General features: G+C 58.9%; 1 protein-coding gene across 1 annotated transcript; it reads right to left on the bottom strand.

Annotated features, from left to right (window-relative positions):
• Positions 1-679: 679 nt before the first annotated feature.
• TALDO1 (transaldolase 1) lies at positions 680-9,908 on the bottom strand. Its single transcript, XM_021692214.2, has 8 exons — positions 9,776-9,908; positions 6,381-6,504; positions 4,877-4,984; positions 4,489-4,620; positions 1,802-1,977; positions 1,463-1,660; positions 1,095-1,240; positions 680-876 (listed from the first exon to the last, which is right to left on the bottom strand). Exons 1-8 carry the CDS (start codon positions 9,870-9,872, stop codon positions 844-846), a joined length of 1,014 nt encoding a protein of 337 aa, XP_021547889.1. The 5' UTR covers positions 9,873-9,908; the 3' UTR covers positions 680-843.
• Positions 9,909-15,213: the final 5,305 nt, after the last annotated feature.

The following is a 15,213-nucleotide window of genomic DNA, read 5'->3' as shown; positions in this document are numbered from 1 at the left end:
TGGGTCCTCTCCCCAGGGCCCGGCACTGTGTGTGCTGTGCTGTTCCTGCCCTTGGGGAGGTGGCCAAGGGGGCGGCTCCAGAACCAGCCGCCAGCCTGGGTGCTCTGACCCCGACACAGGATGCTCCTGGCATCCCTGCAGAAAGCTGTGCAGAGCCGTCCCTTAGTGGGACCCGGGGCAGTGTGCTGACCAGGCCTGTCCCTGACACCTGGCTCTGCCTGCAGACCTGAGGTGGCCGGCCGGGCCTCCTCCATCCCTGCAGGCTGTGCCTGTTCTGCTCTGTTCCAAGAACAGGCTGGTCCTGGGGGTGGGGGGGGTGGGAGTGGGCGGGGCTACCCCAGGGACAGCCGTGGCTGCCCCCACCAAGCCCTTCCCCCTGCAGCAGGTCACGAGCAGAAGCTGCTCCAGAGCCCGTGCACACCAAACCGTCCCCACAAGGTGGCACCACTGCTCCACACAGGAGCTGAGCACCAGGGCGGCCTGGCTGGAGCCCCTGGGACCCCCTGCCCACTACCAAAGTCCAAGGCCTCCCAGGCTCCGGGCTTGCTGCCCAGCAGAGGCTCATGGCTGAGGTGAGGGACCGTCCCTGGCTGTGTCACCCCAGCTGGAGCCACGTTGGAGCCAAAGCCTGGGGCAGCTGGTGCCGAGGGGAAAGGGACTGGAGCCAGAAAGAGGAATGTAGCACAAGAAAAGTGACTGCTTTAATTACTTAGGCAAAATTTTACATAGAATCTATGATCCATCCCTGCCCCAATTGGTAAAAAATGCAAAATTCATCACAAGGCATGTGCAATCAGCCCCAACTCAGAGGGCACAGGTCTGTGGTCCGGCTCAGGCACGGTGCTATTTTCCGTTCTCGGTGCTGAACATGCGATCCTAGAAGGGAGAGCGTGAGAGATGCCAGGAAACTTGCCCACTTGCCCTGCACCCCTGCCTCCTGCGCAGGAAGGGGTAAGGCCCATGGCTTCCTTACAAGGGTGCCCACCAGCGGCTGGCCCAGAACCTGTGGGGCAGAGTCCAGGCGGCCAGGGGAGCTGACACCCCCAGAGTCCCCCAGAACCTTCCAGCTCCGCCCCTGAGCCTGGGGCACTCACCATCAGCATCCGCTCGAGCTTCACAGCATCCACAGCAAACTTCCGGATCCCGTCCGAGAGCTTCTCCACGGCCATCTGGTCCTCGTTGTGCAGCCAGCGGAAGGCCTTTTCATCCAGGTGAATCTTCTCCAGGTTGCTGGCCTGGGCTGGGGAGGACAGGCACCGGGGCCTCCCACAGCCGCCCGTTCCCCCGCCTGCAGCCCCGCCCATCCCACCCCCTTGGGGTTGGTGCTGCTGGGCATCTCTCCGCAGGGCCCCAGCGGGGCTCCCGCGATGGGCGGGACCCAGGCTGCCTCAGGCCAGTCCATCGCCTATGCCCTCCGAGAGCAGGGTGAAGGCGGCCGCAAGCCAAGGGCCAGAGGGCTTACCCGCCTTGACCGACAGCACGGGGGCCAGCTTGCTGTTGTCCTTGAGCAGCTCCCCCAGGAGCTTGGGCGAGATGGTGAGGAAGTCGCAGCCTGCCAGCGCTTTGATCTCGCCGGTGTTGCGGAAGGAGGCGCCCATGACGATGGTCTTGTAGTCAAACTTCTTGTAATAGTTGTAGATCTTGGTGACGCTCTTCACTCCTGGGGCGACACGCTGCGTTCCTGAACGGCCTCCAGGACGCCGGCAGCGGTGCCCGCCCACAGCACGGCCCAGAGCTGCCACCGCTGTGTCCCCTCCACCCAGCAGAGCCCCTCACCCCGTTCCTTCAACGGGCTACTCACCAGGGTCCTCCAGGGGCTCGTAGGATTTCTTGTCTGTGTTGGCCACATGCCAGTCGAGGATGCGCCCCACAAAGGGGGAGATGAGTGTCACTCCGGCCTCGGCGCAGGCCACGGCCTGGGCGAAGGAGAAGAGCAGCGTCATGTTGCAGTGGATGCCGTGCCGCTCCTCCAGCTCCCTGGGGGGACAGGGCAGGCTGAGCAAGGCCGGGCCTGTGGGTCCACAGGCGGCATGGGCGCTCCCGTGGGCACAGCCAGACAGCGCCCCCCCCGCCCCCCGTTCGGTGGGGAAGCCGCTCAGGAGTCCCTCACCACAGCTGGGCCGCCCCTCCCCGACGGCACAGGTGCAACGCCCACCAGTGGGCCCTCTGCCTGGTGGGCTACAGTGACTGGAATTTTCTCCATCAAACCCACGTTTCCAAAAAGGGACAAAGGCAAGAGAGGCCCCCCGAGAGCCCGAGAGTGGGTCTCCCTGGCCCGGACACGGGCACCCGCACCTGGGCCCCTGGCTCATCGAAGAGCTTGCCGGGGCCGGAGACCGCGGAGTCCCCGCTGACCGCAGTGCCACCCTGCCCTCTGTCCCCCCCGCACCTGCAGCCCCCTGCCCGCCCCCCAGTCCACCGGACATCCTGGGGTTGAGCCCTGAGGGGAGGGCAGTGCCCACACAGTCACGTGCCGGGGAGTGGGCCGTGACGGCTGAGCCTGCGCTCAGGCCCCTCTGGCCGTGTTTCTCCCCCCGGGACAGCTTCAGAGGGGCCTGTGGCCTGTGCCACCCAGCGGTGTTCACGAAGTGCGGCTACAGAGAACGAGGCCTCGGAGGCGGCGGTGGCACTGGCCCGGGAGCCCTGCAGGGGCCAGCCTCTCCCAGGGCCTGCGTGCCCAGTGTGGGTGCCCACAGCTCCGGCTGGCCCGCGGGAGGCCTCGACGAGACCCAGCAGCTGTGCTGGTCTGACCTGCCTGGCGAAACGCCGTGCATTGTCGGAAGCGGCGAATGGGGCGCTCCGGGAAGGTGACTTTACCAAAAGCGTGAGACGGAAGACAGACTGGGAAAAACAGCCTAGGAGGGGAGATTCACCTAGGACGAGACCGTCCGTCCACCCTCAGCACCGGGATGTCGTGAGACAAAGCTGCGCAAGCCGTGAGACGGATCTGGCCGCAAGCAACCCCTGCAGAGAGCTTAGAGCTCATCTGGAAGCAGCCAGTCCTGCGCCGCCGTGACCCCCGCTGTGAGCTCCTGCGACCCCGGGGGCTGCTTAGCCACGCCGCCAAGCAGGGACGTGTCCCCAGCCACCCTTCCCGCCCCACTCCACCTCGCAGGCTGAAGCACACTCGTGTTGACCCTGCTGCAGGGACGTTGCAGCCTTATGAAATTGTGTGGCCACGGCCCCGGGAGCTGCTCGGACATGCTCCGCCTGCTCTGAACCTCAGTTTAGCAGCGTGAGTGACCACGGGCGCCAATGCCTGAGACCTTGGCATTTGCAGCCTCCTCTAAGTTTCTGTTTTATCGGCAGTTTCTCTTGAGCTTGGCTGCGCTACTCTGATTTGCCCGCTCAAGGACTTAGGAGATTGTTGCTGGTGTGACCAGCTGCCAGAGGGCTCTGGGGAAAGGGCGCTGGTGAGCGGGACCGGCTGACTTGGTGTCAGAAATAATTTCTGGAAGTCTCAGAACATTTTTCCAATCACTACTGACAAAAATAAAAACTATCTGGGCGCCTGGGTGGCTCAGTTGGTTAAGCGACTGCCTTCGGCTCAGGTCATGATCCTGGAGTCCCGGGATCGAGTCCCGCATCGGGCTCCCTGCTCGGCAGGGGGTCTGCTTCTCCCTCTGCCCTCTTTCCTCTTGTGCTCTCTGTCTCTCATTCTCTCTCTCTCAAATAAATAAATAAAATCTTTAAAAAATAAAAATAAAAACTATCTGAGTAAACGGAAAAGGGAAGAAGGGCTGCAGACGGCACCAGTGGGAACTGCGGGCTGCCCAAGGAGCGGCCAAGCACGGAGGGACTGTCCCACGCAGCAGCCCCCCTCCCACGGAGGTGCCATGGGAGAGAACACGTGTCTGAACCTGTGCACGAATGTTCACAGCAGCACTACTCGTGACGGCCCCGAAGGCGGAAATAAGCATGTGTCCACGGAACAGTGAGTGGACACACAAAGTGTGGTGTGGACACACAAGAGTGTGGTGTGGACCCACTGGAACATTAGCCTTAGCAGGGATGCAGCCCTGAACGCGCCGCCACGTGAGGGAAGCCAGACACAAAAGGCCACATGTCAGGAGATTCTACTGACGTGAAAGAAGCAGACCAGCAAAGCCAGAGAAACAGAAGGTGGATGAGTGGCTGCAGGTGCTAAGTGGGCCAAGTGAACAGACGGTCCGAGCACGTGTGAGGAGACGCCCTCGCCAACCGCCGTCCAGGTGTCAGTGATCTCTGGGCAAGAACACACGGAGGAAGTCTCCGGTCTCTCCCGCTCCGCATGTTTGGTTCAACAAGCTGGTTTTTATAACTGATACAGACGGGGGACGGGAGACTGGGGATCCCCCAGAGGCCTGGTTTTTCTCTGGATAGTGGTGACCTGGCCCCCCACGCTGACCCTCTCTGGACTGAGGGTCGAACGTGCCCACAGCTGCGCAGCCCCAGCCCCGCAATGGAAGCAGAGCCCCCACCAGACCCCTTCTCACAGGGGATCCTTACTTTCCAGCCTGAATTCCTTCCCAGGTGGATGAGAGCTTTATAAGGATCCGGTCCTTGCTGATCCCGGCTTCCTTGTAGAGCTCGATGAGACGCCGGGCTCGGGCCACCATGGCGTCCTTGTCAAAGGACAACCTGTGTGAACAAGAGGCCCCTTGCCGAGCAGCCCGCCTCGGACGCCCACCAAAGAGGAGTAAGTGGGCGCCCGCGGCCTGCTCTGCCCCGCCGTGGGGAGCAGCTTGGAAGCCCATCTCACTCACGGTCACATTCCTCCCCGGCATTTACACAGAAACTCAGGCTGAACTCGAATCGCGGAGCAGGGGGCACAGGCACCATCTCCGGACCAGACAGTTGCTTCTGCCCCTTGACCCCAAGGACCCTGAGTCCTTACCTGGCATCCACTTCTGTGGATACACGGCCTGGAATCTTCTTTAATATTTCTGCTCCAAACAACACAAAAAGTTTATCGATAGCATTTTTAACCTGTTCCTCTTGCGACCTGAAATTCAAGGGAAAAAAATTAGGTCAAAAGCTTTTAGGTTTAAGTGCACAGGATTCTACAAAACAAATTCTCTCATTCCTTTGCAGCAAATTCCTTTCCCTTCATCTTTTTTTCCCTACTTGTGGTAAAATACACACAGCATAAAATTCTCCATTTTAGCCATGTCTAGGTGCACAGCTCGGGGGCATTAGGTATGTTTACACCGTGCAGCCATCCCCACCATCCGTCTCTGGAACTTTTCATCATTCCAAATTGAATCCCTCCATCTTGTGGCACTAGACAAAAATAATCCTTTCAATCTCTTTGAAGTTGCCTGGGCAGGCGAGTGAAGTGCACCGTGGTATTCCAAAATGGCCCACTGCCCAGGGCTCCTCACTAGCCCAACGCACATGGGACGATCTCCAGCCCGCCCATCATGGGCGAGGACCTGCGGGGCAGCTGGACGGGGGACAGCACCAAGGCCTTGCCGATGCAACGAGGTGCAAGGGCAAGCCTCTGGAGAAGGGAAAGGGAGCTGGCTGCAACGGGCTGTGTGGTGGAGGGCAGGGCGGACTCAGGACTCGGCAAGCACTGCACTCCCGCACGCGGCCTGTGCCTTGGTTCCTGCAGGTACCCGCCCAGCGGGGCACTATCACCCCCATGGAGACGGAAAGTGCCATCAGGGAAAGGGCGAGGAAAGCCAGCCTGCGGTTGCCTGGGGGAGGAGCAGGCACGGACTGTGAATGGGCACCAGGGAACATTCTAGACTGGATTGCGGTGACAGCTGCACCACTGAAAAAATTTACCAGAACAAACTGAACTGAGCACTTAGCGAATCTTCCTGCAGCAAAGCTGTTACAAGACGATAAAACGACAGAGCAGGTCAGTGCCTGCCAGGGCCGGGACACTCACCACCAAAGGGGGCAAGGGGACTTTGGGGTGCTGCACTTTAACTGGGGTGGTGTTTGTAGGGAGTACACGGTCCTGTAAACAATTCATTGAACTGGACACTTACTATGGTGGCAGTTTACTACATGTAAATAACACTTTGATAAAGTTGATAAAAATAAACATAAAGAGGGGCGCCTGGGTGGCTCAGATGGTTAAGCGTCTGCCTTCGGCTCAGGTCATGATCCTGGAGTCCCGGGATCGAGTCCCGCATCGGGCTCCCTGCTCGGCGGGGAGTCTGCTTCTCCTCCCTCTGACCCTCCTCCCTCTCCGGCTCTCTGTCTCTCGTTCTCTCTCTCTCAAATAAATAAATAAAATCTTTAATAAATAAATAAATAAATAAACATAAAGAAACCCAGCTTTCTTTCCTTGAGTCTAAGACATCCGAGAACTAAAATGCCGTTAAGGAGGTAACAGCCGGGGGCCAGTGCGGCCGACTGCACCCCCCCCCCCCCCCCCAGCTCACCCGCCCAGCCGCCGGCCGTAGGCAATGGCTTCCTCCACCAGCTCCTGGTAGGCTGGCATCTGCGCCGCAGCCAGCATCAGGGAAGGGTTGGTGGTGGCATCCTGGGGCTTGTACTCGTCGATGGCTAGGCAAAGAATTTTGGACAGCAGGAGAGTGAGTGGAGTGCTCCTTCTGCCACGGAAGAGCCCCTCTAAGCCCCACGCACACCAGCCGAGGCCAGCGTGTTTTCCAGCCAGGGAGCAGGGGCACTTCACACGCATCTCCCTGTCCCAGAAGGCTGTCTGCACAACACAGCTGCTACCAAGATGAGGGCCAGAGATCCGAGGTGCCCCTGTGGGAGCTGACTTTCCCACTGTGGGGCGAGGCAGGCAGCGGGCACAGGCGGAGGGCACTTCCTGCGGCCAAACTACCATGGGCGGCGCCTGGCGCCCAGGCCAGTGACAGTGAGGGCACGCGGCTGCACCCACGCACGGCCTTCTTCCTTCCTGCACCACGTCAGCTCTTAGTAACAAGCCGGCAATGACAGGCAACCCGCAGAGCCTAACCTGCAGGCTCGCCGACCAGAGGCTAAGCCAGCCCACGGCCACGCACCCTCACAAACACATCTGCTCCAGACCATTAGCGGGCTCAGTAAATCCATTTGGCAGACTCGTACTTTCAAAGTATGCTTTGATGACAAAACTACAGAGATGGAGAACCGACTGGCGGCTGCCGAGAACAGGGAGGGGGGCGGTCGTCAGGCGCACAAGAGGCCGAATCTGTTCATGTTGTGAAACCACTGCGGGGAATGCCGTGCCCCACCCCCACTCAGGCTTGCATGGTGAACGGGGCCAGGCCTGCAGCCTCTTTATAGGGTTGTGCTGGTGCCAACCTCACACCACGGTCACAGAGCATATCGCCACTGGGGGACAGCAGGTGAAGGATGCATGGGACTCGACAGGCTAATTTGGCCACTTCCTGTGAGTCTATATTTCAAAGTAATAACTTAAGAGAAAGTGCTCCTGGGGCCCCTGGGTGGCTCTGTCGGTTAAGCATCCGACTCTTGGTTTTGGCTCAGGTCATGATCTCAGGGTCACGGGATTAAGCCCTGGATCAGGCTCCACGCTCGGCAGGGAGTCTGTCTGCTCGGAGAGTCTCTCTCCCTCTGCCCCTCCCCACTTCCCATTCTGTCTCTCTAAAATAAATAAATAAATAAATATTTTTTTTAATGATTTATTTATTTTAGATGGGGGGGCAGAGGGAGAGAGACTCTCAAGCAGACTCCCTGCTGAGTGTGGAGGCTGATGCGAGGCTCATCCCACCACCCTGAGATCATGACCTGAGCTGAAATCAAGCGCCCACCAATTAACCGACTGAGCCACCCAGGTGCCCTTCAGCTCAGGTCTTGATCTCAGGGTCAGGAGTTCAGGCCTCATGTTGGACTCCACACCGGGCATGGAGCCTGTAAGAAAGACAGAAAGAGAGGAAGAGAGGAAGAGAAAAAGGAAGGGAGGGAGGAAGGGAGGGAGGGAGGAAAAAAGGAAGGAAGAAAATGTTCTGGACTGGTATTTTTGCAGGCTCAAATCTCATGGAGGGATGTACTGAATAGTGCCTTTTATTACATAAAATTAGGCCTTGACAAGGTTGACTTCTGACAAACTTAAAAACAAAAGTAATACTCAGCTGGGGTCAACAGATGGGCTTTAGGGTCCAGGGACCCTTAAATTGAATGTGAAACTGCAGGGGGCGGGGGCATTGTTCTGGGGAGGGCATCCATGGCTTTGATTATATTTTCACAGCAGCCTAGGACCCACCCCCCAGCCCCTGCCAAAGGTAAGAAACTTCAGTTCATAAAATGACCACAAAACCAAATGCTGGATTTGCAACTATGCCATGTTTATGGGTATACATTATTAACTACTGTATTCTTACAAAGTTGCGAATATTCATTAAAATGAAAAATGTCAGCACATGGATTTAGATATTTCTGGGAAGGGAAAAAGAACAAGTGTTCCCCCAAGGCTCCTCTCTAGGGAGAGCCACAGGAAGCAATACAGACCAAGGCTCTGGCAAAGAAGCAAAGAGGGAAAATGATTCTAAGTGTTAAGAAGGGGAAACAGAGGGGCGCCTGGGTGGCTCAGTCCGTGAAGCGTCTGCCTTGGGCTCCGGTCCTGAACCCAGGGTCCCGGGATCGAGCCCTGCATCAGGCTCTCTGCTCCTCGGGGAGCCTGCTTCTCCCTCTGCCGCTCCCCCTGCTTGTGCTCTCTCTCTCTGTCAAATAAATAAATAAAATCTTAAAAAAAAAGAAAAGAGGAAGTGGAAACAGGCACAGAAAAGGTGCGGCCACGTTTCCAGCACACTCTATCCTACTTAGGTCAGTGCCCAGAGGTCTGATGAAAGGGCACGGGGAGCAGGAGACCTTGGCGCCCCAGGGAGCAGGAGTTCCCCCAGAGCCAGCCCACGTGAGGACGTCTGACAGCCTACAGGCCGGACGGACGGTGATCGGGTCTCAGTGTTTTGTATTTAAGCTGCCGAAAGTGGGTGTTCGCTCTCCTCCGCTCAGCTAGATAAACAATCCTCTTACTCAGCGTTACCAAAGAGAACTAATAAAGCCTGTTTCTCAAGCCACCGTGAGAAAGCAGAAAAGAAAGGAAGTCAGTTCTACAGTGCTCATTTCGGTGCAGCCTTTCACGGTTTTCCTGAAAATCTTGTTTGTTCACAGCAGAGCAGGGCGGAGGCCCGTTCAGGCTGGGCACTCTCAGGACCAATGGATGATCCTTCCCCACTTCTCTCCCACCAACACAATGCAAACCCAGGAACAACAGGTCCCCAGTACCAGAACTTCGCTTTCCTCCGTGCACTGAGTTTTACCCGCCCGGCTCCGCTGCCCCGGCTTGGGCCGCCGGGCTGCCCCCTGAGCAGGGTGCAAAGTATGTGCAACAGGAGATTACAAAAGCCGGCCTGTCATTTCTGGTCTTTCTGGGCCCGGAACTAACTCGAGTTCCTGCTCAGTAGTCAACATCTGCTGAACCAAACTGTGTAGCCAAGTGGTCTGGGCCGAAATTCGCTGCAGCTCTACCTCGAACCTCTTCCTTGGCGCAAAACCCCTGCAAGCTTCTCAGGACCCACTGACGCTGGAAGCTCCCCCCAGGGCTTTCCAAGAGCTCGGAGGGAGCCCCGCGCCCTCACCCCTGCCCCTTTCCCCAGCCCTCAGCCCCTGCGCCCCCTCATCACCTCCGGGCATGGGCCCGCGCCCCCTCAGCACTCCCGATGCCCCCGCCCCGGGCCCGCGCCCCCTCAGGCCCCCTCCCCGATGCCCCGACCCGGGCCCCGCCGGCTCTCAACGTCCATGAACATCCGCTCCCAGCACGGCCAGTCGGTGCGCGTCCCGGAGCTCGGGGTCCCGCGCGCCTCACCGTGGAAGTCGCCCGTGTCGGCCACCACGGTGGTGAACTGCTTGAGCTGGTCCAGCGCGCTCTCCATCCTCTGCCGCTTCACCGGGGAGCCCGACATGGCGAAGCAGAGACCGAGCGCGGTGGCCCACAATGCCCCGGGGGCACCTGCATGCCAGCCAATCCGAGAGCGGCGCGGAAGGGCGGGGCCGACGGCGCTTCCGCCACAGGGCGACGCCCCGCCCCGAGACCACGCCCAGTTTCGGGACCAGTACCACCGGGAGACAGCTGCCCGGGGATCCGTGCTCCTCTCTCCCTCGAGCCCTGCATCCTTAGGTCGGTGTCCCCTTATCACCAGCTGTGCCCCCCGAGGGATGCGCCCCCAGAGCGGTGCGCCCCTGGAGCGATGCGCCCCCCTCTGTAATGCGCTCCCGGAGCTATGTGCCCCCAAAACGGTGTGCCCCCCTCCAATGGTGCACTTCCCGGAGCGATGCGCCCCTGAGCGGTGTGTCCCCCGGAGTGATTGGACCCTGGAGTGATGCTCCCCATCCCCCCTACCCCGGGCGTCAAATCTCCCACGGGGCGCCCCATTGAGAAAGGGACAGGCGGGGCTAGGTAGGGAGAGATAGATAGGGGGCTCCGTGATCAGTCTCAAAGAAATCCCCAAATTTGGAGTTGTAAGGAAACCAGAGATAAGGGAACACTCCAGACCACCCTGCCCTAGGTGTCTGAGAGGGGAATCTTACTTATGACAGTCTCCTGTGATCAACAGAAAATAACCAGACCTTAAAAAGAAATAAGCCATTAAAGATATTATCAGTAGGGGCGCCTGGGGGGCTCAGTCGTTAAGCGTCCGCCTTCCTCTCAGGTCATGGTCCCAGGGTCCTGGGATAGAGCCCCGCATCGGGCTCCCTGCCGAGCGAGGAGCCTGCTTCTCCCTCTCCCGCTCCCCCTGCTTGTGTTCCCTCTCTTGCTGTGTCTCTCTCTGTCAAATAAATAAATAAAATCTTAAAAAAAAAAAGTGCACTTTCTTTAGAAAAAAAAAAAAAAAACAACTCAGATCATCACCCTATACTTGCAGTCATCATGGGATGCCCTCCTAGGGGTACCTTGGGCCTCACTTCACACAGATAATGGGCTGGGGCCATTCTGTGGGTCACACAGCTCCCTGGAGGGGCAGGCTATGCTGGGCCTGGATCAGCTCAGTCCCTGCCCCAGAAAAGGCAGCAATGTCCCTGGCAGGAGGCTGAGAGCAAGGAGGTGGCATTGCAGAGATGACGAAGGCGTGTTAGCTTGCCTGCCGCCCACTTCATGATCCCGGGGCATTTGTATGCCTCAGGAGAGGGAGGACCCCTCGAACCCAGAAGGACCCGTAAGTCACCATACCACCACATGGATGAGGGCCCAGTGTTTGAGGGGCAGAGGTGTAGGGGTGAAGCCAAAGCCTCAGGGTTACAGGAGGAGAGGGTGAGGAGGGGAGAAGATCTGGAGGCCTGCTGGCCAGCTCTGACCCCATCCAGGCGGGCTGGGGTGGGGGCCCGGGGCCCAGCGTCTGTACCTCAGCCTGTCCTGGCTCAGCTCCTTCCCAGGACACTCCTAATCCCTGACCCTGGAGGCCCAGGCAGTGGAAGGCAAGGATGACGCCCAGGGCCCTCTTGCATGGGCTGCAGGGTACCCCTAGGAACCTTGGTGGCACTTCCACCCACGTGCCGGGTACAATGGGCGCTGGGGACAGGTCCGGCTGGGTCAGTGAGCAAGCGGCTGCCCTGGGGCGGTCCAGCCTCACCGCAGTCCTCGGAAGCAGTGAATGCCCGCAGCCATACAGCCTGGCGTTCCTGGAGGGGCTGGACTCCTGCTCCCACCAGACCAAGACAGTCCAATGGCCTGGCCAGGCCTGCAGAACCATCCTCAGGGAACCAGGCAAAGAAGGCAAAGAGAGAGTGACAGGAAACAAGATCAATGGCCAAATACCAGGAGCGGTGGGCGGGCTGCCCACGAGCAGTTGCAGAATAGAGCTCCAGGCGTGTGACACGGCACCTCACGCGGAGTGTCCCCAAATCCCTTCTTTCAACAGCAGCTGAGCTCCTCCTGGGTGCCGAGAAGGAACACACGTGGCTGACCCGGGGGTGGGGACAAGGAAGCCCCACGGGGCAGAGGTCATCGGCCTGGGAAGAGTGGGGGTGGGCCTCAGGGAGGCCTCGCTGAGAAGCTGGCCTTTGAGCAAAAGGCTCCAGGGTCTGGAGGAGAGCCAGGCAGGGCACCGCAGACCATCCAGCCCTCGCCGGGGAATTCAGTCGAGCTGGCAGAGCTTGGACACAGGGTGGGGGGAGGGACGCCGTAGGACTTAGGGTTTAAAGGGTCTCTCTGGGCCTTGTGTTGTGTCGGACTGAGGGAGCAAGGGTGGAAGCCGGAGGTGGTGAGGGTGGGCAGGGACAGTGACCAGAGCGCGGCCCGAGAGGCTGCAAGCAGTGTTGGATCTGCTGAGGAGCTGGCTGTGGGGGAGGGGGCAGGTCAGGGGTGGGGGGCAGGGGGACCCTCTGGCTTAGGGTACCTTGGTGCCCAGAGCTGAGCAGCAGGGGGTGAGAGGGCTCAAGCTCAGGTCTGGGGTTAGCCTGGAGAGGCACTGGGTGTGGGAGGATAGGAAGTCAGGGCAGTTGGGGAAGGAGCTGCCCAAGGCGGGGAGAGCCAGACACCCTGGGGGTGGGGAGGAGGAGCTCCGGGGCCTCCTGGCAGGGCCTCACTGCTGACCCACCGCAGGCAGTGCAGGGTGGAAGGGAGGAGGGAGGAGGCGTGGAGTCAGTGCACACTCAGTGCTTTGGGGGGTGTTACAGGGAAGGGAGCTCGGCTGGTGGCCCCCCGAGAAATGAGGGCATTGTGGCTGGTGGCAGGAGAGGAGCGGGGCCTGTGCAGCCTGGGGCCTGGGTGGACGAGGGCTGGGATCCTGGGCCCTCAAGCAGGCGTGGCTTTTGTCACCAGGCAGGACGGGCAGCAGACCTGGGCACAGAGGGGGCACATGGGGCTCTATGTGCTCTATGACCCTTCACTGCTTTGGGGACTGAGAGGGCAGTGGGGGGACAATGCAGGAGGAGGGATGGGGGCCATGCGGCTCAGCCAGGGCGGCCCCCGGTCCCTCCAGCTTCTCTGGGCAGGTGTGGCAAGGTGGAGGCTAGATTTGACCGAGACGGGGCTTGGCCAGGGCAACGTGAGGAGACAGCAGGGGCACTGCGGTGGCGAAGGGGGCTGAGCTGGGGCAGGAGGGGACCGGGTCGGAGCAGCGGCTGGGGGTGGGGCTGAGTCAGGCCAGGACGGGCGAGACCGGCCCAGGCAGGCGGTTTAGACAACCACTCTCATTGGCAACAGTGTGAGGAACAAAGGCAAAAGAAATAGAGAAAGAAAAATTAAACTTCCTCATAACTTATAGCCCACTGACAAGGCCTTGAGACAGGCGGGGTGCCCTTCCTCCAGGAACTCAGCTGCCTCTGTGAATCATTTGCTAAGGGCAAAAGGCAACCTTAGCCTGACATTATTCTGACTTCCAGGATCCTGTAAGTCTTTTTTTTTTTTTAAGTGGGCTCCACACCCAGCGTGGATCCCGACATGGGGCCTGAACTCAACAACCCTAGGATCATGACCTGAGCCAAAACCAAGAGTCATATGCTTAACCGACTGAGCCACCAAGGCGCCCCAAGTCTTTCTTAACGTATGAAAATTCTTTTATGTCTGCCCAACCCCCCCAAGATACATGTTGGCAATCATCCTCCAAACATATGGCTCACTGTGTGCATCTGAAGGGTCTCATGACTAAGGCTTTACTAGACAGTAGTAAATGACCCCTTGGGGTCCTGGAAACCTTGCTTCCAAATTCCTTAGAGACTTATAGTGTCCCTAACCCCCTCCCGACTCCCAAGTAGATAATCAGTGTCCCCTCACAACCCCAGAGCAGCTCTTTCTGCCCACGGGTCCTGTCCCCCTGCTTTAGTAAAACCACCTTTTTTTTTTTTAAAGATTTTATTTATTTATTTGACAGAGAGAGAGCGAGAGAGGGAACACAAGCAGGGGGAGTGGGAGAGGGAGAAGCAGACTCCCCGCAGAGCAGGGAGCCCGATGCGGGGCTCGATCCCAGGACCCTGGGATCATGACCCGAGCCGAAGGCAGACGCTTAACGACTGAGCCACCCAGGTGCCCCAAACCACCTTTTTTTTGCACCAAAGACGTCTCAAGAATTCTTTCTTGACCGTTGGCTCCTGGACCCCAACCCTTCACATCAGTAGTAATAACAGAAGAGAACCCTCCTACGAGTTACCTATGGCTGCTTGAGAAATTACCCTAGAACAGCGTGGCTTAAAACAGCAGACATTCCCCACCGTTCCGTTTCTGTAGGTCAAAATCCAGGAGCGCTGTGATTCTTGGATGTGACACCAAAGGCGCCCAATTGGACAAGTGCACGTTGGCTTTTCTCTCCGTGGCCGTGGGGATGGCAGGACAGGGCCTGTGTGCTAACAGGCCACCCAGCGTTTCACAGCAGTGACCAGAGGGCAGCACAGGCCAGTCAAGCAGGTGGCAGGTGGCGCGGGCAGGCGCAGCGAAGCATGGCCTCGCCAGGGCGGCACCCCTGCTCAGGGCTGTGCTCTTGCCCCTCAAAGCTCTGCCAAGCAGAGGCTGCTGGGCCGGGAGCCGTCCGTGAGCGTCCCCGGTGTACGCTGCTGGCTGGCGGGGGCGAGAACTTGGGGCAGAAGAGCGTGCTCACGCCCCCGAGGGTGGCCCCCAGGCGGGTGTAGGAAATCACAGTCCACTCATCTCAGGGGAGCGAACTCCAAGCTTCCTCCCTGGCTCGGGAAGGGGATTCATGGACAGAAGCTTGTGGGAGGAGTGCATCCCCGCAAACCCGCCTGGGGGAAGACCTGCTTTTATAGCCCTGGAGGCTGGGCCTGATAGGGGGAGAGGATCAGGAAGAGAGTTTCAGAACCTGGACGTTATTATGCCCCGAGGACGTACTTTTTTTTTTTATAAAGATTTTTTATTGATTTATTTGACAGAGAGAGACACAGCGAGAGAGGGAACACAAGCAGGGGGAGTGGGAGAGGGAGAAGCAGGCTCTTCCCCGAGCAGAGAGCCCGATGCGGGGCTCGATCCCAGGACCCCAGGATCATGACCTGAGCCGAAGGCAGACGCTTAACGACTGAGCCACCCAGGCACCCCCCCGAGGACGTACTTAAGGTGTGTTTGTGACGTGGGAAACAAATAAAATTAAATGTCCTTGTAACCTGCAGCCCATTGACATATACCTGAGACAGGCAGCTTATAACATTCCTCCGAGGTGTCGAGTTTTCTTTAACAAACCAAAGTCCTTTGGGAACTTCCTCTTTACTTCTCCCAACCCCAAGATAGAGAATCACTTGCTCTGCATAATCCCAGGGCAGCAGGGGCAGTAGCTCCTCCTGCCCAAGGGGCTGTCCTCGCGC

The sequence above is a fragment of the Neomonachus schauinslandi genome, chromosome 11 (assembly GCF_002201575.2).
Source record: "Neomonachus schauinslandi chromosome 11, ASM220157v2, whole genome shotgun sequence".
Taxonomy (NCBI): Eukaryota; Metazoa; Chordata; class Mammalia; order Carnivora; family Phocidae; genus Neomonachus; species Neomonachus schauinslandi.
The sequence above is the reverse complement of the archived record's forward strand: the minus strand, read 5'-3'. Positions and strand labels throughout refer to the sequence as shown.